The sequence below is a fragment of the Tiliqua scincoides genome, chromosome 4, assembly GCF_035046505.1.
Source record: "Tiliqua scincoides isolate rTilSci1 chromosome 4, rTilSci1.hap2, whole genome shotgun sequence".
Classification (NCBI taxonomy): Eukaryota; Metazoa; Chordata; class Lepidosauria; order Squamata; family Scincidae; genus Tiliqua; species Tiliqua scincoides.
The window spans coordinates 78,145,672-78,169,369 of record NC_089824.1 but is presented as its reverse complement, the minus strand read 5'-3'; the positions used below and the strand labels follow the sequence as shown (position 1 = coordinate 78,169,369).

Here is a 23,698-nt window from a genome sequence, read left to right as displayed (position 1 = left end):
GCGATCTAGCTGTGATTAGGTCTTTGCCCTCTGATTTTTTTAACCATTCTCCAACCATCCATTGTGGTGGGCTTGGATGCTCAATTGTGTATGAGCTCAGACCTATTACGCTTGCTGGATTCAGAGGATGGCTTATCCACAAAGCAACCTGTCTACCCACCCATGCAGTCTTTCCTTCTGTTAAGGCAACTATTTCAAAGTGTCTCAGTGAAGCCTCTTTCCTATTGAATCTTTTATCAAGGCTTCCCCTAAGAGGAAAAGATGGGAAACAAGAGGCGCAAGGGGAATTCAATCATCACAGTGACTCCCTTTAAGTTAGATGCACTACAGAAGTAATTAAACTTGCCTTCCAGGGTTGATTGAAAGTTACATTTGGATTAGTGGTACTCAGAGTGGTGGCCCAAAGACAGGTACTGGTCTTCTAGCTATCGGCTGCTGGTCAGAGGTAAATTTCCAGGAAAGAAGCAACAGTAATAACATGGCACAGATATAGTACCAGTCCCTGGCACACTGAAAAAAAAATTAGTTTGAGAAAAACCGGTCTAAATAATGCATGCAAAGAGCTTTGCACACTCAGAAACCTCCCTGAGTTGCAGAAGGCTGTGTTGGTGCTTTCACAAAGGCGCTGTACATCCTTTGGTAGTGTTTTCATCGCGGCAGCTATAGTGCTGGGCCAGCAAGAACCAGATGGTTTAATGTATGTTTTGACTTCAGTACAGATTCCTGGAATCTAACCTGCACTTAAGTATGGAACTTCAGTTTGATGATGATGTGGACAGAGAATACATACTTCAGTCGCTCCCTACCTTTTCAGGCATCTTCCACACGCTGAGTGAAACAAGATGGTAAAGCAGACTGTAGGTGGGGGAATCTAGATTTTTGAAGGTTGCCTCCCTTACAAAGAAACTGTGCAAGAAAAAAACGACCACACCAAAGACAAAGGTTTAGCATCGCACTCTCTCTGAAGTTCCACTCACATAGAGGAGCATTCCTGACCCCCCCCAAAAAACCCACATGGTACCCCCATTTGTAGTCTGTAGTACATTTCACTTTAGCACTTGAGGACTTTTCCAACATATTCTACTGAATGTGTTAGATCATCTCAGGTTGAGCAATTATGTAGCCATTAGCTGTCAGAACTCAAAGCATTTTATTTGGGAGCACCATTCATTTTTAAGGTTCCCTTTTGTTACATTTTGAACACATTCGGGTCCAAAGTTTTTGTTCCACAAGACCCAACTGGATGATCCCAATTCATTATCCTACCCCCCCCCCCATCCACTTGTAACTTTTCTTCCTGAAACTTAGCTTTCAATGCTTCCTATATAGGCAATGAAAATCTAATTGAAACTTGGAAACAAATGGGTTTCTGAAAATTCAGGCTGACTTGGGCCCTGTTGGCAGCACTCCTGTAATTTCCAAAATTGTTCTCATTGGATTGTACATCTCATTATAGATGCTTCTTCAGTTGATTACTAGAGATGCCTAAGAGACCCATTTTTAATATGGACAATTCAGAAGTAGTCTCTTCCCCCCCCCCCCCCGGAAATAGTCCTTTTTGGCTACAATCCAAGGAAACTTGTATGCGTGGAAAGAGATTTGCAAGCATGTAAGAATGAACATTTCATACAGTTCTTTTTAGGTATGATCCAGACATATCTATAAAATATTTGTTGATGAAGGGGAGGGCTATGAACTTCTCTACAATTTAGCACAAACTTATATACTGGATACATCTCTTTGAGCCACAGGCATTCAATGACACTTTGAACAAGTGCCCCAAGGCTACTAAGAACCTTTTGCCATTTATTAACTATCACTGTCAGCCCATCACTGCCAACCTAACAATGAGGTGAGGCAAAGAGTAATTAAAAGGGTTGCATCAGCAGCAGATTCTGAGGGATTCAAAGGTGGACTTGAAAGCCCTGCATCCACTGCTGCCCCCCTCGTCCGTCTGGTGCTGACTCAAGCTGTAATGCTCCATTTTCTTTTTGCCTGAGTGTGAAGCGGATCATCCCCTTCTTACCTTGCTCCCCGTGCAGTTTCCTTAAAGCCAGAAGTGCAAGACTTCCAGCTTATTTACAGGGACAGTGTGCACCGTGTCTTTAAATAAAACCAGAAGTTTCACTCTTCCAGGTTTGAGGAAAGCAACTGAGAAGAGCATGATAAGGAGGGGTTTTTTTGGTTGTTTTTTTTTAAATTTTACAGACCATGGCTGAAGTAGCAGCAGTGGTGGCATGCCAGTTCAAGCTGCCCTAGTCTATGATGATGGCTTGCAAAAGTGACTAAAGACGAATACATGTATATTGTTGGGGAAAATCAATCAGTTCTGAGGCATGACAGACAGTTCCTCTTAAATACAGTCAATCTCCTTTAGTACATTAAAAGTTCTGTTTCTCAGGATACATGCTTCACCACCAACACTGCCCCCATCTTGTTCACTACCCCATTCTCGTTAAAGAATTTATACCATTTGAAACAGCTGCCTCTAGAATGCAAAGGAGAATGAAAGATTTTAAGAAGGCTCATTTTGAAGAGAACGTGATGGAAATAAATGAGGCATGCTTCTCAATAACTGCTCAAGACTGCAATGTAAGAAGGTATGGTTTACTTTGTAGCAATGTATGTGCCAAGTAGGGATTGTTTAAGAGGAGGTGATTAGGACTAAAGCTATGACACTTTCCTTCAGGAACTGCCAGAGCCTTTACAGCATTGTCTCTATGACACAATTAAGTTGAAATAAAATACACATTATGCCCCCCCAAGGCAAGAGAAGTATCTGATTAATAGATACTGTGAAGAAAACCAGGCCACATCATATACAATACAAAATGGATGGAAGCTTTTGTTAAGGTGCTTACATAATGGACTTTATGGAATGTTGCAACATATACATATAAGCAGAATATCATTTTACATTTATGTATATATATTTAAAATGATAGACTGAGATTGATGAAAACCTTTATAATTTCTAATCCATAAAATGAATTTAAAATATTTAATATAAAACATCTACCAAAAATAAATGATCAGGTTTTACTATTATATACATAACATAGAAAATATTTCCAGTTCTTTTCTAAGCATTCTTCTTTGTTGGTCTGAGTCCACTTTGTGCCTCTCAGTAAGATGCCATGTGTACCAAAGAGCATTTAAACAACTGTGCGTAGTGGGAGAGTTCTGTCACTCGGTTCACCATTTCCTGCAAGGATGCAGTGCAGGGATAATTCAAGGCAGCCATCTTGGTGGCCATAACGATGCTTTTCAGCAATTCGCAAAGCTGGTTGCTGGAGTTCATAACACGGCTGCGTATTTCCTGAGTAGTCAACTGCCTAGTCAGGGTGTCCCCGATGTACACCAGTTTGTGAGCGCTTAAGATAACAAACTTGCTGTGAGCCACAAAGATCCTTGGTGGCTGAGCAGCACTAATGCAGCTGAAGAAGGCATCAGTGGCATTCAACAGGGAAATGAAATGCGTCTCACACTGGTCTGAGTAGAACAGAAGCAGTTGTCTCTCTTGGGAAGCTATCAGGCTGTTCACAAAGTGAAGGCCTTGAGGTGGCTTCCATTTTGAAATGTCATTTTCCACTGGCTTTGTGATCTCTTGTTCGAGCCACTGAAACTGATTCAGCTGAAAGACAAATATGAGAGACACTAATAAGTACTATCAGGGTACAACAAGGCATTCAAGCAGATAATCAATTTGAGGGCTGAGCTGAAAGTTCTCAGGCGAACTTTTGGCATGAAGTTTTGGAGACATGGGAGAGGGGAGAATTGCATTCCCTTTCCCAATGGCTTCCCACTTTAGGCTATCTCCATCAGATTTGTGGTGTTAGTTCTCCCAGCAGCTGTTATTCCCACCCCCCACCCCCAGAATTCCCTATAGGAAAAACATTGTGTAATCCTTATGTATCATTTCCCACAAGGAATTCTGGGAAAAATTGCAACAGCCCAGTTAGGATCACCCATCACTTCTTCCTTTGCTTCCCAGGTGGGCACGCGTGTATTGTGCAGGGGACCCCCCCCCCCACCAGTCTAATGCATCTTCCAACCCCCTGCTTGAGGTGACTGCTCCACCTTACCTCATGAGAAGACAGGTCATAAACACAAACATAAATCATGTTTTTGGAAAGTTAAAGAGGTGTGAATCTCAAATTGGTGCTGACTGGATGACTAAGTTCCAATCCAAAGCATAACTTTCCCCTACTGAACACAATGAGCCTTAATTCCAGAAATCATGCATCAGACTTTCCTGTAATAACAAACACACTTTGCCTTCTTCTAGGTCAATATATCTATCTGTTCTCCAATTGTGTTCTCTCTGGGCTGTGGTTCTCCAAAGAGACACACTGAACATTTTTGTCAGTCCAAACTAATGCTGAATGGAAAAAAAAAGTAGTTTGCCACTCTTGTTTTCCTGCCATTTTTGGTACTGTCCCTTTGACTCTCACCTGATGATGTTCCAGCTGCATCTTGTTCTGTTTAATTATATTTTCTTTTTCAAGAAGTTCCTTTTGTTGTCTTTCAAACTCTTCCTTCCCCTGATGGGACATTTAGGAAACAAAAAGTCACATCACACAAATACCTCTCTGGAGGTAACTACCAACCAATAAATTAGCCATTATGCGGCAGGTTTCATTATGTTCCAGCTCTGGTTTTATTACTGATCAGGCAAAGTATGAGAGAACACGGAGTTCACAGTTTGACAGGATCCTAATAAAGGCAACTGCATAACAAGCCTTATGTCACCAATAAGCTAACCAGAAAAGAAGAGCGAAAGAAAACCAGGGGATCTAGCCATGTGTTTGGAGGCTTCCCTTCCCACTGAGGAAATCAGCAGGAGATGAGGACAGGAAAAATAGCTTGTGTCTGCTAGGTCATGCACCAAGGAACTGTAATCCAAAAAGGGGGGGTTACTGTTGCTGGATTTCTGCCTTCCTCTGAAGCAGATATGGGGAGCAGTTGGAAGGACAAGGAAAGGACAGTGATTACTGCCAATTCCCCTAAAGTGTGTGGCAGTGCACACTGCAGCTGAGCTTCATACAGCTCAGAGCTCGGCTACCTGGAAGTTCAGCAATGACATGTGATACCATTGCCAAATGTCTGGCTACCCTGCATTGCCCCTTTGTAACTACAAAAGGGCTCCGTGCAGCAATGAGGATTCTTACAGTGAATGTTGGTGACTACCTTCTAGGAAATGAGGAGACATGATAGAGGCTCTTGCAAATATAAATGGTGTGAAGAGAACTGATTAGAGGGATAATCTCCTCCCTCACAATATCAGATCTTGGGATCACTCAAATAATTCATTTGGCAGAAGGTTCAGGTCCTTCAGAAGGAAGCACAACATAATATACAATTAACTGATTAAATTCACTACCAGAAGATGTGGTGGTGCCACTGGCCTAGGTGGTTTTGGTTCCTAGCCATGAATGCTAACCAGAACATCCCTGTGCAGAGGTAGTAATCTCTCAAAAGGTCAGATGCTAGGGAAAAACGACAGGGGGAGGACTATTGCCTTCATGCCCGGCTTTTCAGCTTGCCAGAAGCTTCTGGGTGGCCATGGTTGAGCATGTTTCATACTGGATTTGGTTCAACTAGCAAGGCAAGAATGCAGATGCTCACCTGTAAGTGTACATAATCGTAATCATCCATCCAGCTCTTTTCTGAACCATCGCTGATGTTGCATTGGTAATGTTGGTCTTTGGAAAGCAGTGGTGGCAAAGAAGTGCAAAGATCCTGGCCTTTGTCTCCAGTGTGCAAAGCAGAGGTCTGAGGGCTGTCATATACACAATCTGGAGCAGGCATAATGCTTTCTGGGGCATTCTTTATAAGTGAGTGGCAAGGTGCTTGTCTGAAAAGCACCTCTGCATTGACAATGATGCTGGTAGTCAGCTGTTTAGCATCATCCGGGATAGTCCGTGCTACCATAACAAATCGATCCAGGTCATTGCATTTGTTCTGGGGCTTGTTAATAGTCAGGACATTCAAGGACCAGCTGCAGTTACTGAGATCTTGACTAGTCTGGGTTAAAATCTGATGAGAATCCTCCAGCCTCTGCAGCTCCCTCTTCATTTTGTTGTAGAGACTGAGCTCTGAGAGGAAGGAAGCATTGATCGTGGCTCCCTTGGCAAAATGAAGGTAGTCAACCAATGACTGCTCCACCTTGTCAACAGCAGTGTGGATTTCGTTGATGTGTTTCTCCATGTACTCATAAGACCTCCACTCAGGGTTGACAAAGGCCATTAAACTGGAGACAGAGCTCTCCACTGTGTTCTGATGCCAGTAAAGTCTTTCTATGGCTGTGTCAGGATCCAGCACTAGTCTTTTGTCCTGAGAAAGAGAGGCTGAAATAGAAGATTCCTTTGATGTCGTGGAAGATGTAGACATGTTACTCCTGGTGCTCCCTGTGCTGGAAAAAGACAACCTGTTCATCCCATCAGTCACATCCTGCAATCTTTTAGTGTCCTGTGTGACTTGTGGAGGTACATCATATACACCCTCTTTTCCTTCAGGATTTAGACTGTCACTGAATCCTAAGTGCTGACCAGGGAATGGGACTCCTCGGGGAGTGTCATAGACATCTGTCTGTGGAGCCGTTTGCTGCCCAACAAACTGAGTTTGATGGCTTACTGGGACATCGTACAAGCCTTGGTGGTGTGATGCTGGATCAGAAGAAGAAGGGCTGCAAAGGCATTTCTGCCCAGCTTCTTTTGCAGCTGCTTTGACTGTGGAAGGAGGAACATCGTACACACCTTCCAGTCTAGTCTCATACTTTATGCAAGGAGCCAAGTCAGGTAAGCGTTCCCTGGGATCTGTGTCTTCTCTGCATGCAGAAGGGGGAATGGCATAGATCTGAAAGATAAAGTGCAAAGCAATGAGCCACAAATGGGCAGTGTTCCCATATTAATAAAGACAACCAGAACACTGACAAATTCACCCACATGAGTGTTGCACAAAGAGTAAATCCATACATTATTATTGTGCTGTGATCTCTGATTCACTGTGGTCACGTTCCATGCCATACCAGTAATGGTTGGTTGGCAACCTTCAGTCTCGAAAAACTATGGTATAAGCCTACAGCACCCGGTATTCCCAAGCGGTCTCCCATCCAAGTACTAACCAGGCCTGACGCTGCTTAGCTTCCGAGATCAGGCATGTGCAGGGTAACAGTTAATACCTATATACAAAAATCATGTGGGCTGGGCATATGATATGATTATTTTCTAGTGCGCCTTGACAGCTGATGCTGACATGGGAAAGAATCAATTATATAACAATAACAACAACAACAACTTTATTTTTACCCTGCCTTTCTCCCCGAAGGGACTCAAGGCGGCTTATATAATCCATCTATTCCACATGGTTCCTCTAACATCAAACGTAATTCGTGCACCATAAACTCTTAACCACACGGAAGCAAAGTTCCCTGCAATGTGGTGTTATCAAGGTCTAACACAACACACAAAACATTGATTCTAGCCTGTGCAAAATGACAGAACAGGAGCATCATCTCCTTGATGCAGTGATGGATGTATGCCAGTGGTGGTCTTCATTTGTGTGACCCAATCACCATCTCAGATACACAATAACATCATAGGCTGAGGCTCTGGCTTCTGAACACATTAGCCAGAGAGAAACTAACTTTGAATTTGAGGAGGCTGGCCATTGCATGGGAAGGGCCATAGATCAGTGGTAAAGCAAATGTTTTGCATCCAGAAGGTCTTACATTCAATCCCAGTTAGGAATGGGAAAGATTCTTGCCCGAAACCTTGGAAAGTCACTGCCAGTCACTGTGGATAAACCCATGGTGCATAAGTTCATATGCTTCAAAGGACAACTCGCGCCCCTAGTTTATGGATCTATATTAGGAATGTCTTGACAGTCAAATCTGGTTGTTTGAAGCGGCAGCTCGACTTCAGCTACAAATTCTAAAGCTCTTTGGCAGTCAACTGCATCCCCGAAAGCCACAGCACCAAACTGGAAGGAAGATCAGGAGTGGTCGAGCCTACAAAATCAGGAGCAGGGTGGCTTAAGGTGACCCAAAGCAAAACCCTACTTCTCACACTGTAAAAGTGACAGAAGGGCTTGCAGTCATGCAGCCAGATCTCTGAAAAATTACAGTTTACGCATGGTTAATGAAGCAACATTGATGAACTCCTCTCAGGTGAAGCAGACAAACATAATCAGTGCATTGCATACTTGTAGTTTTTAGCTCTAATTACAAGAATATCTTTCATATGGCTAGTAATTAAGCTCCAATGTTTATCTTTATAACAGTTAAAAAAAATAAATTAGCTACAAGCTAGAGGGGAATGTTTGAAGGGCTAGAGTTCAAAGCACTGCATACTCTTTCCCCCACCTTCTTTTTAGTGCAAAGTGTACTTTTTGTTTAAACATGCCTTCAATCCAGCATGAAATTACATGTTTGCTTGAAATGGAACAGCAATATACTTACCCCTTTGGCAGGAGGAACATCATACACCCCTTGAGATTTTGCTTCACCCATTTGTGCTGCTTGTGTGGGACTTTTAAAAGATGCAGGAGGGACATCATATATCTGGGTAGAGAAATGCTGTGTTACACAAAATATAAGCATTGTGATCATTGCCAATTCAAATTAATCTCTCCTCTCCTCCCTGCCTCCTTCGTTTGACTATTGGCATGCATGCACTTGGTTATTTCTGTTACAAACAGGATGAGGTTTGGGGTTTTACTTCTGTTGCTTAGCTTTTTAAAACACAAACACACACATTCACACAATGAGAGGTTGCCAGACCACTGTGTTACTTTCGTAAGAAAGATGTATAGGCCCGGACCTTGTATTCCTCTACTTTCACTCCTCTAATATTATGAATTATTTGAACAGGGATCAAGCAGTGGCGAGCAAGGAGGTTTTATGTGCATAACACATTTCAGGACATGCATTTGCAGATGTTGGAAGTGAACGCAAGAAGAGCCCTGCTGGATTACACCAGCATCCATCCAGTCTAGTACCCTGTTTCCAGTAAGATTTGGAAACCCAGATTTCCCAATACTCATCAGAACTTCTCTCCCCACTTTTAGTGATGTGTATTTTTGTTAGGTCAGCTATTTAACATCTGAGCACAATCACGCGTGGTTGGTATCAGTCCAACATCAGTGAAGACAAATGCAACACCATTCATTTCACATCTCTGCAATGGCCCTAATCATGTCAGTAAGTCTTTGACACTCTTGAGGTCCCTGAGTGGTTTTCCGGCTTCTGATGTGTCAGAAGCAGGTCACAGAAAGGTTGCTTTGCAGAGTGAATAAGTCCCATTTGCTTACTACTGCACTAAGCAAACAGTAGCTTCCCATTGCCTTGGTGCTTTTACCAATATGTTCCCCAGTTATCCTAGGTGCAATAGTAATGTTGCCCTCTGGGCCTGGAAATTCTCAGATATTTTCTAAGGAAAGTACAGCAGAACTGTATTGCTTTGGAATACCCTTGAGGGCCATTTCACACATTTTGAAGAGGCAAACCCAAGTTTCCCACTGTGTACATTCAACAGAGGGCTGCAGCTAATCCTGGCTTTCTGATGAGGGCACCTGTGTGAGGCACATGTTTGTTACCTCCTTCACACTGATGGGTATAGACATAAAAAGTCATCTTAGATTTACATCAAAAAAAGGACCACATGAGGTACTCCTTAAATAGCACAGATGCAATGAGAGATTCAAACCCTTCTCAACTATGAAACTCCCTGGATAGTGAGGTTTTGGTTAAGTTTGGACCAAGTTACATGAGACTTAAGATCTTGTTAGTTCTGGTAGGCTTTGTTTTTTCTGTTTTTGTTAGCTTCTGCTAACTGGGTTAAGTGATAGTTCTCTTATATATAACAACAGGGAAGCAACTGTGCAGTGTCACTTCTAGGGGCTGTTTGCCAGTGTCTCTTTTGCATTTTAGATTGCAGCTCCTTTGGAGACAAGGAATTCTCTTTTTATTTGTTTTGCTATGTAAGCTTTTTTTAAAAATCTTCTTGTTAAATATAACAAACAACAATGAAGAGTTAATATCCATCAGATTGGAACCAAGTGAGTGGAAGGGAAATTTAACCATATCCCCCTTCCCACGGTTCTGTTCTTCAGCCCCTCCCCCCATTCCATTGCTATTTATTCTGGCAAAAACACCATTCATGCCAACAGAAGGCTTTTTCCAGGAAAGCAGAAGCCAGTATTGGGGTCCCCATGGATCCCAAGGTAGGGTTAAAGCCTCTCTACCCCCCACTGCAGTCCTGACCCATGGAGGTCCCTGATCTGGTTACAGCTGACTAAAGAAAAACAAAGCCTGTCAGGGCTAATAAGCCTTTAAACGTCATGTGTCACTTGGGCTCTTGGTTAAAACTACCTCTTGGACCTTGTCATGAGGGTGAAAGGAGAAAAGGATATATTTCACCCAAAAGGATATATTGCACTTAGCTTGACCGAGTTCACCCAAGAAATCTAAACAAAAGGACTTCATCTGACACAGGACTTGATCCTACCAAGACACTTCTGTTGACACTTGTGATTTATCTCAGAGTGGCCTCCCGCCCCATTTCCACTGAAGTATGAGCACAGCTGCTGATGGTAATTGATGCCTAATCTCTAACAATTTTCATGAGGTGTGAATTAAGTCCCCCACCCCACTATCATCCTCACTCTGTTCCACTGAGATCAGCACATATGTACCCCATTTCCAGTCCCCTGGATCCTAGATGTGTAACATCTTGGGTTGGTTGGGTATTTTTCTTTGGTGGGGGCGGGGGAGTTGTAGGTTGCTGCGTTTTTTGCAGTGCTCTCTATGAAAAAAGCTTCAAGAATGACAGATGAAAGCAGGGTGCATTATGAAGTTCAGAATTAATGCCCAAGGCTACAATCCTAACCACACTTTCCTGAGAGTAAGTCCCATTGAACAAAATAGGACTTACTTCTGAGTAGACCTGGTTGGGATTGTGCCCCAAGTCTGATGCTGTTGACCTCTTAGCCAACGAGAAGCAGAAGACCAGCTCCTCCGTCTTAGGCCTGCATCATCCATTTCAGAAATTAACAAGTAGGTGCCTGTGCATTTTCTGTACTGTCCCTGTTACATGCAGGAGCCACAGTCATGCTTGTCTTTTTCTCCCTTTAACAAGTAAAGATGGCATGCATAGAAGCTCAAGCCAATTGTAGCAACTCATGGCATGCACCAAAGGGAAAAAGTATTGCTTTCATTCATGCATAGAGAACACCACACGTACATGCAGTATACAAGCAAGAATAGCCCTGTCATATAGGCTGCCTGGAGTACAGTTCAATTCAAAGGGCACCTGAAATGTTAGAAGCCATGGAGAAAGCTACCTTCGACATCTGACATGACCAACTTAGGACATTTTCCAGAACCCTCTGTGATGTCACAGGGAGCCCTGGAATGCACTTTGTTCCAGGATCCCTTCACTCAGGGATCCCTGCTCAGGGTAACAAAAAAAACCCAAGTCAGCCTTCATATAAATCCTTTTTCCAGCCAGAATATATGAGAGTCCAAATGGCTATTTGAAGCATAAACATCCTAAGGACTCCTTTTTTCTTCTACAGAGAAAACTTTTGAAATGAGAAATAGAATGGGGGGGGGGAATGAGGAAAGATCTGTATAGGAGGTGCCTTCAGGTATTCTACATGACCAGATGTAGATGTTATATTTTTGAGTCTTTTACCACCTTGTGAATTTTTTTAACTCTCTAGCAAATAAGAGAGTAGAAAGGGCCAACTTGTCAGACTGGGAAAAACACACACCACATTTTTGATTTGAAATGAGAGTACCTGATCTACACTTAGAAAACAGATAAAATGTCAAGACCTCTTGTGTAGATTAATTCCAGTGTCCAGTGTTGACAGTTTTATGAGTACATACCCCTTGGAGAGGACGAACTGGTGGGATATCGTAGGTATCCTTCTGGTATTTGGTAGGGAACTCGTAAACATAACCTTGTCCTGACCTGACTGGAGTTACTACCTATGGGTTAAAAGATAAAGACAGGAAAACATAAATACCAAGGCATTTTACCAGCATTTATTTTACTAATGGATGCACTTTATTTGGCAATTTGCTAGTGAAAAATCCGAACAAGCACAATTTTTGGTAGTAAAAATATTACTCCCAAATTAGTTGATTAAATTTATCTTTGTTATCATTTTGCTATTACTGAACTTATCTCTAGCCATTATTATTTACATTTCCATCCTCCCTTTCCTCCAGAGAGCTCATGGCAGCATACAAGACTCTTCTCACAAGAACTCTGCAAAGCAGGTCAGGCTCAGAAAGAGTGACTAGCTCCAACTGAGCTTTGTGGTTGAATGAGAATCTGAACCTTGGAATCCTAGTTTTTAATGCAACAGTCTAACCACTATGCCACACTGACTCTCAGAATATTAAATTTTTATGCCTATATTAGTGAGGGGATCAGATGAACCCACTCAGCTGAGCTGACTACACAGTTAAAACATGCTCATGGATTTTATCCTCCTAGTGTTTGAATGGGGTATCCTACCATGTGCTAATTATGATCCAACTCACACAGTTTAATTGAAATGTAAACCTAAAAAGCATTGTACAAAGCAGATGAGCAAGTGTTTGGGAATATGTATCATCCAGGTGTTCTCATCAGAAAGCCAGGATGGAATATTTCTATCAAGGGTGCATTCTATGGACATCTAACTTTTTCACTTATATTAAGTTGTGAAAGAAGACACACACACAAAAAACTCACCCCAGTTTCTCAGTCTTGATGTTTTCAACCTACCTCAGTTTTAATATTTTCTAACCAACTGTCATTTTAATTTCAAATGATTCTGGGTTAACAAAGTTTTACATCTGGAAGGAACATCTGTATGGCAAACTTTCAGTTTAGCATGTCTCTAAAAAAATTATTATAAAACTATCCACAAACAGAGTTTATAGAGGACATTGATATTCCCAAAACTCTAAATGTTATTTAGCTTCAGAATTTTTAAAGCTCAGACTCATAACTGACAGATGCCACAGAGTGGGCTGAGAAAAAGTGTTGCTTAGTGTAACTGAAGAGAATTTCAGATGAGAATTTCTTTTTAATTTTCTCAATAAATGTCAGCAAAAAAAAAAAAATGTGAAGCTTAAACGACGTGTTTAGGTCAGGGGAGAGATTTGTCGAATTTCTTTGCAAACAGTGCTAGTCACATTTTGAGGCTATTTTCCTGGGCAGTCCGATCCTAACCTTCCCAGTGCTGTGGGCTGCAGCAGTGCTGAAATAGCCTGCAGGGCCAGGGAAGCCTTCGGAGCTCTCCTCTGGGGAAGGGGACATTCGCCCCCTTTCCCCAAGTAAAGCCCCCCAGCCTCTGCAATGGGGCTTCTCACGTCTGCACCAAATCACTGGCACAGACTGGAGAAGCTCCATCTTGGGCTTCCAAGCCTGTCACAGGATCCAGTGGAGCAGGCCTCTGCCAGTCCCAGCCCCTCCCCCGGGCTGGTCTCTCCCACCCTCCCCTGCCCTCCTGCCACCCTCCCCATATGTGCTGCTCAGCACTCACCTTCTTAGCACCAGCAGGTGGAGTGCCAGTGGGGTGGCTCAGGCCTCCTGCGGCCTCAGGCCTCCTCAGGCCTCCTGTGTATTTGGAAGGTGCCACAAATATGATTTATGGCACATTTGTGAAACTCAGTGCCAGTGGTTCAAGCATACCACCAGCGCTAGAGCCCTTAGGATTGGGCTCTAAATTTCTTTTCTCCTCTCCTATCATGATAGACAGGTATACAGTCATTATCAGCTTAAATGACTTCCCATACAAGAAACCTCATTATCACACAGTACATGGTTTGGCTGTATATCATGTGCTAGGAATGATTTAAATAAGAAATCATGAGCCCATATGAAAGTAGACCCAAAGACTTGGACCCAACACTCAAACCACGTGATGCAAAAAGGGTAGCTCTGATCTGTCACCAGTCATGCTCATGGGCATCTTTTGCTCCTAAGTGGCAATAGCTGCCTGGGAAAGTGAGACAATGGGAAAGACTTTGCCCAAACCTTTCTTAGTTAAACCATTCTGACCAAAAGATACATAGCCAAAATGTACCACGCAATTACTACATCAGAGCTATCAAATGCCCAACCTCCTAAAAAACTGCAAGACAGAACAGCTTTACAAATATGGTTTCTTATCTCTTTTTCATATACCATGTGTGTTATTGTGCGTGTAAACTACAACAGCAAGGACTCATGCATGTGCACGCACATGAATTTTAAATTCACAGAAAGCTATGTCAAGCCCAACAAGCTGTCTCAGCCTTCTGTTCTCCCTTGAGCAGACAAATGGTTTTGAAAAAATGTTTTTCCTAAGACTGAAAAATCTGCAAACTTTCTGTGCCAGATCTTTCAGTGACAAGTTTATTATTAGCCTGACCTATAATAGTTAGTACTAAGCATACTTGTAGCAGAAATACTTTGGAACAAAATAACTTAACGTACACACCATACTTTACTAGAAATTCCCCACAGGCTCTTAATTTGCCGTGATTCTGTTTTACATAAATAACAAGTCCCTATGGCATTACAAACTATTCTTCAGGAGAACAGATATGCCAAATTAGAAACAAAAGCCTCTTCCCCAGGCAGCCTTAAACTTTAATCCTTTCTCTAACGTAAAAACTTTGGCGTCAGACTTCTTCCATGAGTTATGGAGAAAATGTTCAATCACAGCTATGCTGAAATGTGCTACTCTGGAACCTGGCCAAAGGATCCAGAAACCTTTATTAGACAGATTCTCTGTATATAAACCACATACATAAATGGTATGTTAAATTCCTCAGAATTTAGTCTTGGTTCCCCCCTTTACTGATTTCTGCACTGCAATACAGTAGGAGGCAGGGGATGAAGAAGCTTCTGCTTCACATGGGCTGCCTGTTTTCCCCCTCTTGTCTACATGGGCCCTTGAACACACAGATTTGCCTCCACAGGCAGATTTGAATATTTATTTATGTTTATATTGTTTACTTCAAATCCTAGAAAAACAAACATATGGCTCACTAAATTCTGCTAATTAGTATTCAGATACATAATAATTTGTTGCGATTTCCTTCCGCTCATTTATTTAATACCCAACACTTTCCAGTCAAGAAGATCCCAAAGTGGATCTTCCTGAAAGTGGATTCCCAGAAAGAAAACAGTAACTATAAAACAGTGCAATAAATTAAAAAGCCCCAGACTCCAGCAGCATCTTCTACCTGTGGATCTCCCATGCTAGTTTGGGAAAACTAGTTCTTCAACAACTTATTTACAGCAACAAACATGACCTTTTTTATTAACAGGTATCAAAGAAAAATTTACAAACCAGCCACATAAATAAAGGTTGAGATTAATTATTCCTGTGGGTTCCAAGCACTCAAAAAACACACTATAGCAAATCAATTTAGAAAACAAAGTTTCTTTGCTCCAGTGACTTAAAAACAGCCTTGCTGACCTTTGTGATGTTAAGATAGAGTCATTAAGATGACAATCCAACAATCAATCTCTCTCAAGGTGCTTAGAAAGGCTTCACTCTGACCCCTCCCTTCACCAATGCAAAGTGTCTTGCTCAGGGGGAAGGGAGGGGTTGCCTGGAGAGAGGAGGATTGATGGATTGTCAGCCAGCTACCCCCCTCTCATTAAGGAGGCTATTGTTAAAGGACTGTTCAGTTTTTAAAACTGATTTTAAAGGGATGCATATTTGGTTCTTCGTTCAACCTCTTTTTCAGCGCTGTTGAAGCTCAGGAGTTCAGTGTAGTGGTAGCCATAGTGAGAGAGGGGTGTCGTCTCAGAGGAATCCTAACACGCTGTAATAGCAGTATGTGGTGTAAGAGGAAGACCAGTTCGTAGTAGTAAACATGCTATGAGTTAATTTCTTGAAAAAGAGCTGAATCTGAAATCTTCTACTAGAACAGGTTGAGACTAATTATTTGCGTGGGTTCAGTTCCAAGCACTCAAGTGGATGGTAAAAAACTACAGCAAATCAATTTAAAAAACAAAGTTTCTTTTCTTTGGTGATTTAAAACAGCCTTGCTGACCTTTGTGATGTAAGATAAGAGTCATTAAGAAGACAATCCATCAGCACTTCACTCAGCCCCTCCCTTCACCAATGCAAAATGATCACCTTTCTTTCATATAATCTTAGATCATATAATCATACTCATATAAAAGATCATATAATCTTTTATTTAGAGCAAAAATGATTCCCCCCAAAGGGGGGGGGTCAGCAGAAGGGAAGGGAGGGGTCAGTGAGAGAGAGGAGGATTGATGGATTGTCAGCCAGCTGCCCCCCCCCCTCATATTAAGGAGGCCATTGTTAAAGGACTGTTCAGTTTTTTAAACTGATTTTAAAGGGATGCATATTTCCCCTTCTCCAGGGATCAGCACAGTCCTTCTCATTTGCAGGGGCCATTCATGTTGAGTCAAATCCATGTATAAAAAATCCATGTATAAATAGGGTGGACCTATATACCTTTTTGAGTTCAGCAGCTTGTTGAGTTGGTCAATTTTGCATAAAGGTATTGTCCCAAACTAGCATGGGAGATCCACAGGTAGAAGAAGGCTTTTACATTTTGCTGGATTCAGAACCATGCAGATAGACTAGATTTGGATGTGCTGTACTTGTTGCAATACTGACAATAATGTGCATCCCCTTCCAAACTCTTGTGTCAAAGATCATGCATTTGTTGCATTGACTGGACTGGGGTGTCCATTTTCACGAACTTGCAGCTGCCATGGGTACCAGCAATATTGCTGGCTCAAGTCTGCACTGATCTTTGAAGGCAGATCAGGCCCAGGAAGGGGATTAAGAGATGGTAAGCAGTGCTGCCACCTAATCCCCTCCACCCCCCCCGGCTTGATTCACCCTCTAACCTGCCCCCATCTCCTCCCCATTCCACCTCCTACACAGTCTTACCTGCACCAGCAGGTATACCTGGTCAACAGCAGCATGGACCTGGTTGCTCATCACTTGTATTAGTGGCCAGACCATGCTCGATGGCATAGTTGCATTTGCAAATGTCATAAATAGCATTCTGCCGGCTTGATGTGCCCACAGGATTAGGACGTAATTTAGGCATGCCTAGTACAATTTTTTGTCTTTGTCCTTTGAGCCACAGTCTTCTTTGTCACATTACACATAGCTTTTGAAAGGCCCCTCAGTGGCCACATGCCATGGGGAGTTGCTATCTGATAACCATAAGCCCAAAGTCTTATTAGGAATGCAGAACAAGTTGCATGGCTCTTTTGAATTCCGGCCACATCCTATGCTAGTCGTGACTAAAGCAGCTTTATGGTGGCCTTTTTGGCAAGTAGGGACTAAGTTGTCCCATACCATGTCATACAGTGTGGCAAGAGGAAAGCTTGCCCTCCCCTTCCAGAGAAGTGCAATGACTTCTGAGTAGCTTAGACAGAGGCACAGCTGCTGAGCTAGTATAACTTCTTAGTGCTTATGTAAGGGGATGAGTTGTCTTCTGCAGAAAAGACAAATGGCCATTTGCTGTACACCAAAAATATACCTCTGAAGGATACAATGCACTTAGAATCAAGCCATATGACCTGCTTAGCACAAACAGTATCTTATAATATAGGATCAGGTCATCAATTCACAGCATCCATCAGAGGTATGTTTACACTGCATTCAATGCCATCAATTTAGCATGCAAGCAATAATTTTTGGGCATAAATATAACTTTTTCCATGCTGCATTTAAAGCAAGGGAACTTCCCCTTGGAAGCTGACTGAGAAATTTGATGCCTATTTTTGCAGAAGGAGTGCCTATGAAATGTGATGTGGCCATAACTGTAGCATTTGTGCTAGCCTGTTTACAGTTATGAGGACTGCAAACACAGTCGTGAGTCTGAGTGAAAGCTGACCCCAAAGACATGGTCTAGAATCCAAAGCACACCACATGAGCAAGGGTACCCTGCAGTTATTTTTCTTTCACAGCCTCTTCTTCCCATATTGCATAGCAAGTGGCTTTTGAAACAGAAATAAGGTTCAGAAGCAACTTGTGATCTGGCACAAGGACCTTCTTCAAACATTCTGCTGGGGAGAGATTGTAGTCACTGCTTCCCTAAGCTGTGCAGTCACACAGTTTGACGCATGGCTACCCAAAAGTTGGTGATGATGTATGATGTCATCACCAAAGATCTGGAGGCCCTGCCCCATCACCACCAGCCGTGGAAGAGCTCCACACAATGGTGGGGATTCTTACAGGGAACACTGGTTGTAGCTCAGTGGCAGAGCACTTGCTTTGCATGCAGAAGGTCCCAGGTTCAATCTCTGGCACCTCCCAGTAGTGCTGGAAAAGAGACGTCCCTGAAACCCTGGAGAGCTACATGGATCAATGGACTCACTCAGTAGAAGTAAGCTTCAAAATGCTAGGGAAAAAAAGACTGGGTACAGAGAAGCTCTGTTGAGTACATAACTGGTTCTTTCAATCCCTGTCTAGAGGGGAGCAAAGAATTTGTCAGCCTACTTGACATCAACTGGCACTAAAATCACCCAGTATTACTGCAAATGATCCACATGATAGCCTCATTAATAGCCCAACACTAAGTAACTTTCCAGCACTGATGCAGCTATGCCAACAAGGCACGAGCTGCACCCTGCAGTGGTGGGGGTAGTCATAGAGGCCTCAAGCATTGCAGCTGAATCAGCACTGGAAAGCTGGTTAAGATTGGACTGTGTATTTGACAGTGGATGCTTTCCAAATTGAGAAGTTGTTCAGACACTAGTACAATTGCTATACCTTGTGGGCATGAAGTTTGCTTCTAATTTCACTTTTACCATCATATTTTTGAAGTGACTCATAATTGTTACATATCACTCTAATGACTCTTGTCCTGCAAGGTATTTATTATGAACAGAATAACCTTTGTTGTCTCTAAATTTCACAGAAGGATGTATCCAAAGCCCAAATCTGACTACTTCATTGTTTCTTAAGAGAAAGAAGTATCAGACTGAACTTCTTTTATACCCCTTTCAAGTACAAAAAACAAAACACAAAAAACACTGTCATATCCTTCACTATCAGAGACTCTGGGGCTTGAACCAGGAACTTCAGCATTTGAGGCTGGAACACAGTCTATGGAGTTAAGATGGTGTGTGTGTGTGTGTGTGTGTGTGTGTGTGTGTGTGTGTGTGTGTGTGTGTGTGTAAGAACCCACTTTAGGCACTAATTCATTTGCCGTATCATTCACCCAGGGATGTGCAACATCAGTCCCTGAATTGGCAGGCAGTATGAAGTCTTTGGACTGGCCAAACTTGCTACAAATTCTAGAAGATCTTCTGATCTTGCACTCACTCATGCCTTCAATCATAGCTACTCACTTCAGGAAATCATCCTCCAGGTCTAGCTTTGTATACGAACCTGCCCTGAAAGATACTGAAACTTCCATACCTCTTATGTCTCCTAGGATCAACAAACAGAACTTTTTTAGTTATACAATTCATGCATCCTTTTCATAAAACAAGACAGGGCCAGTTTGACAAGGTGGTACCCCCCCGACACCCAATGAGGGCCCATTATTACTGGGGACCCCAAACACTGGCCCTTGTCTCCCTGAGAGGACGCTTGGCTGGTTAGCCGCCTCCCCCTTCTATTATCTTGGCAGCTTGGTGAGTTTATCAAGAAGGCATTGGGGGAAGAAAAATGTAGGGCATGATGCATCTGCAGGTAAAAACAGTACTGATTCTACTTCTAGGACTGCAACATCAAATGAAATATCTACTGACTGGCAGGGGAAGGGAAAGGGGCCCAATGCCTTAGGAGAAGGCACCCCTGCCAAGCCCCTCTCCCCAAAGAGAGCTGGTTCTGCAGCAAGGTTGCAGAACAATGTTCAGTGGGTACCCTCAGTTTTCAAACTCATTTCCTCCAAGATTCACCAGGGCAAGTCACACTTTACTAGAGCAGCATAGGAACCACTAATTCATGGCTAGGCAGTGAACTGAATCTGCGGGAAGGAACTGTGTGGGTTGGGTAACTGACATGGTTCCTTCCCATGCCAGTTCTGTCTCTCCCTGGCGTTTGGACATCAATGGTGTGGGAAGTCACCTATTCACCCAACATATCATTCACCCAACAATGAAAGCAGTGTGAGATCCAGCCACTTAGATGTAGCTCTGCTAACATATGAATACACGCTAAGTGAGAGCTTAAAGTTCAGAAGGACCTGAGGTTCTAGTTGGACAATGCCAGATGCAAGGGAGGGCACCAGAATGAGGTCTCTTGTTATCTGGTGTGCTCCCTGGGGCATTTGGTGGGCCGCTGTGACATACAGGAAGCTGGACTAGATGGGCCTATGGCCTGATCCAGCGGGGCTGTTCTTATGTTCTTATGACAACTTCTGGTACCTGGGCTGAGATTATCTACCGAGGGATCTTCAGTATATGTTATGTTCTGGTCCAATGTCTAATATTATTTTTCCTCCTCCAGCACCTGAACCTTCAGAACAGAATAGGCTATACATTCAAGGAAACAATGCCCAAAAGTCACACTTTGTAATTTAATGTTTAAATAATGAACTTCCAAAAGAAGGAAACAATAGGCAAGGGGAAAAATATTCCCTTCTCAGCCCCTTCTTTACCCTCTCTTCTGCTGACTTCTGGTATGCAGGAATTTGCTTCCTGAGAAATGTCAGTGAACTGCAGGCTGTCATTTCTCCCTCTCCCTTTCTTTTGAAAGAATGTATGTGGTTATCTGGTTCTTTAAAAACCTACAGCTGAAACCAGAATTTTTTACTTGTTTACGCATTATCAGAACCAGATGGTGCTGCCACAATCTCTTTCTCTCCCTCTCTGACAATTGCCAAACACTGTGACTATTTCTTCCATGCAAGAAAGCTAACTGGGAAAGGGGGTGGGGTTAGTGGCTCTCATGAAATAAACATGTTAAACCTGCAATATTTAATAAATGCACTAAAAAAAAGAACAAAAGTTAAAATCTGACAGAGTTCTTACTCCTTCCAGAGTAGTGACTTGGGTCTTCGCTATGCCAACTGTGTGTTCTTTTACCAAGAAAAATGCTGAATGTGCATGTACTCTGTCAAGCTTCCAACTCTGTGGTTCATTAAATCCTTTTTCCTTACACAAAAGGGGGAAAAATCCTTCCTGCTTGTTACCTAACATAGGAAAAACAGGAGAGCGTTTAAGCACATCAGAACTGCCTGACTGGGACAGACCAAAGGTCAATTTGGTCCAGCATTCTTTCAACAATGGCCAAATACCAGTTCGTAGTTCCTGCAGTTGGAGGCGACTCTTTTAAGAAATTGCCCCAGCCCCGTGATTCTGTCCTGTCTATTTTAGGTTGTGTTTTTTTCAATGGATTTCCAATGGAATTATTGCTGTGGTTTCATCCTAGCCGTGGAACTGAGGCCAGAATCTGACATAGCCGATTTAAGCAACGCAGAGCAGGAGGAGAGTGGGACCAACACTTCTTAGATGCCAAGACCTCCCAGAGTGTGTGATTAAGGGAGAAAGGCTGTTATCCTACATGACATGATATTAAGTGCATTCATGCAGCTGAGAGACAAAAAAAAATTCCCAGTTACACTGCAAAAATATTATCATTATATTGCTTTTCAGCAAAAAGCTGTTCATAGAGTGGTTTACACAGCAAAAACAATCAATAAGTGGTTCCCTCTCCCAAAAGGGCTCAGAGTTTAAAAAGAGATGCAGAAGAGACACAGCAACAGCTGCTGCAAAAGACACCATGCTGGGGTGAAGAGGGACATTTGCTCTCCCCCTGCTAAATATAAGAGGACCCCACTTTGAAAGGTGCCTCTTCACCCAAAATATGGGTAACATTATGGCAAGAGATAACTTTAAATAAATTATTTTAGTGAGAAAAAATACAGTGGCAGAGGATAAGCTGACAAAAACCAGGGGGGCAGAACCTCAACCTCAATAAGAGTCCTATGCAAAGGTGTTGCAATCTGATCCCAGGCCTTACGGTAATGCAATAACTATCAGCACAGCTGCATCAGCTCTCTCCATCCCCACACAGCACAGATATGCTATACAAGGTGATTATTTGGGGGCTAGCGACAGTGCCTTGTTTTCAACCCTAGTCTGAAGAAACACTATAAAGAGCTATGCAGCGGATGCCTGCTTTGTGATCTACGGACTCTTGTTTTACTGTACAGTATGATGTTATTCGCTTTAGGATGGGCTCAAGATTTCCACCAACAGGACCTTGAGGGTGTTAGATAAGCCCATGAGCAACACCAATTAAGCAGTGTTTCTGCTGGTAGCAGTGTTTTTGACAACATGGCTGTGTGCCTGGAGGGAAGGATGTAACTGATGTGAACGCAGATGCAAATGCAAGTGTTTTAAGTAGCAGCCTGCAGCAGTGTTTTTAACATCATGATTGTGTGTTAAAGGATACAGCCTTGTAATTTGTGTTTTATAATTACAACATTGTGTGAACTGATAAAGTGGCACCTGGAAAATGCAGTAGGCACCTTTTGAATCACCTTTTAGAGAGGGAAACTGCTTAGTTCTGTGGCAGAAAGTTCAATTTTCAAGGACTAGAAATGAATTACCAAAAAACAGTGCATTACTGGGTTCACCTCACAGTAGTTTCACAATAAAATGGTGTCTTTGGAATGGATTGCCATTGTAAAGCAGAGGTCCACTCCATTCTGCTCCTGAATTGTGTGCAAACACACACTTCACAACAGTAATCATTACTGCAAAGTGCAGACACACTTTGACAAAAGTAAGTTGATGAGAATTAAGAGACTTGAAATTTGAGATGTGCTTTTCATGCATCTTCTCATATCTGACATTATAGAATCTATTCATTTTCCTCCAAAATCAGGTACCATTTATTACTAAGAAGTCTATATGGCAAATGCTATATAACCAAGAGGTATTACACATTACATATTATGTTTAAATCCAAATTATACATGATGTTTAAAGTGTGACATCTTTATTCCTGATGGGCTTGATTTTTCTTCAGTCAAAGGTTGCTGCACTGGGACTTTGGTCAGAGGTTTTAATCTCATCTTTATGGCCCAAACTGTGGGGGACTGTTATTTGGGGGGGGGGGCCTCCCATTGGTGCCAATGAACTTCGGACCATGGTGGTAGGGTAGTGTTAACACTAAGCCAGAACGCTTTAAATTTTAGTTTGTCCCTAAGCATTTATAATAGTAATTTTTTAAAAATTCAATCTGCTTTCCATATATTATCTCAGAAATGTTTACAACAGTTCTGTAAAGTAGGTGAATACTAATCTAAACTCTTTGCCATAGGATGTGATGGCACCTGGCCAAGAAGCCTTTAAAAGAGGATAATTTCCATACAATCTATACAATCCAACCCGTCCTCTCAAGTCATCAGAGGGGGCCTTTCTGACTGTGCCACCACTAGCGGAGGTGAGGGGGATGGCGGCAAGAACGAGGGCCTTCTCGGTGGTGGCTCCCCATTTGTGGAACTCCCTCCCCCTGGAATTGAGAACAGCTCCTTCTTTAGAGTCCTTTTGGTGGGGACTTAAGACCTTTCTATTTAGGGAGGCCTTTTATGCTGACACCAGGGGGCATAGCACTTTTTAAATGGATTTTAATTTGGGATCCAGGTTTTTACTGTGTTATTGTTTTTAATGTCTTCTATATATGTATATTCTGTTTTTTTTAAATTTGTTCTTAATTGTAAGCCACCTTGAGTGTTCTTAAT

General features: G+C 42.5%; 1 protein-coding gene across 1 annotated transcript in view; it reads right to left on the bottom strand.

Annotated features, from left to right (window-relative positions):
• Positions 1-2,593: 2,593 nt before the first annotated feature.
• The window catches only part of NEDD9 (neural precursor cell expressed, developmentally down-regulated 9), a 69,484-nt gene continuing 48,379 nt past the window's right edge, over positions 2,594-23,698 (bottom strand). The window contains exons 3-7 of the mRNA XM_066623964.1: positions 11,894-11,995; positions 8,462-8,563; positions 5,629-6,858; positions 4,455-4,544; positions 2,594-3,634 (exon numbers count right to left, since the gene is read on the bottom strand). Coding sequence (XP_066480061.1) covers positions 3,125-3,634; positions 4,455-4,544; positions 5,629-6,858; positions 8,462-8,563; positions 11,894-11,995 — 2,034 coding nt within the window. The 3' untranslated portion in view covers positions 2,594-3,124. The remainder of the gene's footprint in view (positions 3,635-4,454; positions 4,545-5,628; positions 6,859-8,461; positions 8,564-11,893; positions 11,996-23,698) is intronic.